We start from the raw sequence: 907 nt of genomic DNA on the forward strand, positions 1-907 counted from the left end.
TGTGTGTGTGTGTGTTGTGAATCAGTTTCTGAAGTGGTCTCAGAGCTGCGGACCCTGCAGCCTTGGCTTGATGACTTTGATGTGCGTGCAGTGGTGGGTCGTGGTCGTTTCGCTGAAGTCCAGGTGGTCCGGGAGAAGGCCACTGGGGATGTTTGTGCACTGAAAGTCATGAACAAGAGCGTTTTACGCAATCAAGAAAATGTAAGTTGATAATACTTTAACAGAGTAGTCAAATATAGACAATACATGTTAGAAAATCGTTTTCCGTCTTTTCATATGGATGCCGTTTTTATACGTCACAGTAGGAAAAACACTGGTGAACATAAGAAATGCAAACATGGCTGAATTTCATTTAGCTGCTTTTATCACGGTCCTGATATCGTGCATGCTGTTTACCCAGTGTTGATAGTAACACCTGTGCTTTTCCTGCTCTTAAGAATCAAAATGTCTGCGGTGATGAAGGCCTGTTTTGTCTGAGCATTTCTTTCAACCAAGCTAAAGCCAAGCTCAGATGCTGCTGAAAGTTATGATTTAGGGATAAGAAAACAAAAATTACAATATAAACATAAATAAAAAGATCAATTGAAAAGAAAAGCACAACTGCATTTTTTACTCAAAGTTTAACAAAAGAATTGTTTTTAATTTTTGCAGTATCCTTGTGATCATTGTACTGTGTATTAATCTACTTTGGTTTTCCAAAAGTGCAGCCTGAAAAAGGCCACTGGAGGGCGCTGTAGGGTTGAAACACAATCTGGGTACAATATTTCACAGCTGTGCACTCTGGCATGTGACTAATAGAGCAGATCTGAGTCAGAATAGTACATGAGCTGCGACAGTAGTCTGAAGTGAGCGATACAATGAACAACTTGTATGAACGTGAAATGTTATGTTCATGCCTCCTGTGACT

General features: G+C 40.0%; 1 protein-coding gene across 2 annotated transcripts in view; it reads left to right on the plus strand.

The window, feature by feature from the left end:
* The window catches only part of cita (citron rho-interacting serine/threonine kinase a), a 34,771-nt gene that overhangs the window by 1,263 nt on the left and 32,601 nt on the right, over positions 1-907 (plus strand). For both annotated transcript variants that reach the window (XM_035662871.1, XM_035662870.1), the window contains one exon: positions 26-201. In XM_035662871.1, the coding sequence (XP_035518764.1) occupies positions 26-201 (176 nt within the window). The remainder of the gene's footprint in view (positions 1-25; positions 202-907) is intronic.

This window comes from Morone saxatilis, unplaced genomic scaffold, assembly GCF_004916995.1.
Source record: "Morone saxatilis isolate NCDOM2014 unplaced genomic scaffold, NCSU_SB_2.0 Contig18, whole genome shotgun sequence".
NCBI lineage: Eukaryota > Metazoa > Chordata > Actinopteri > Moronidae > Morone > Morone saxatilis.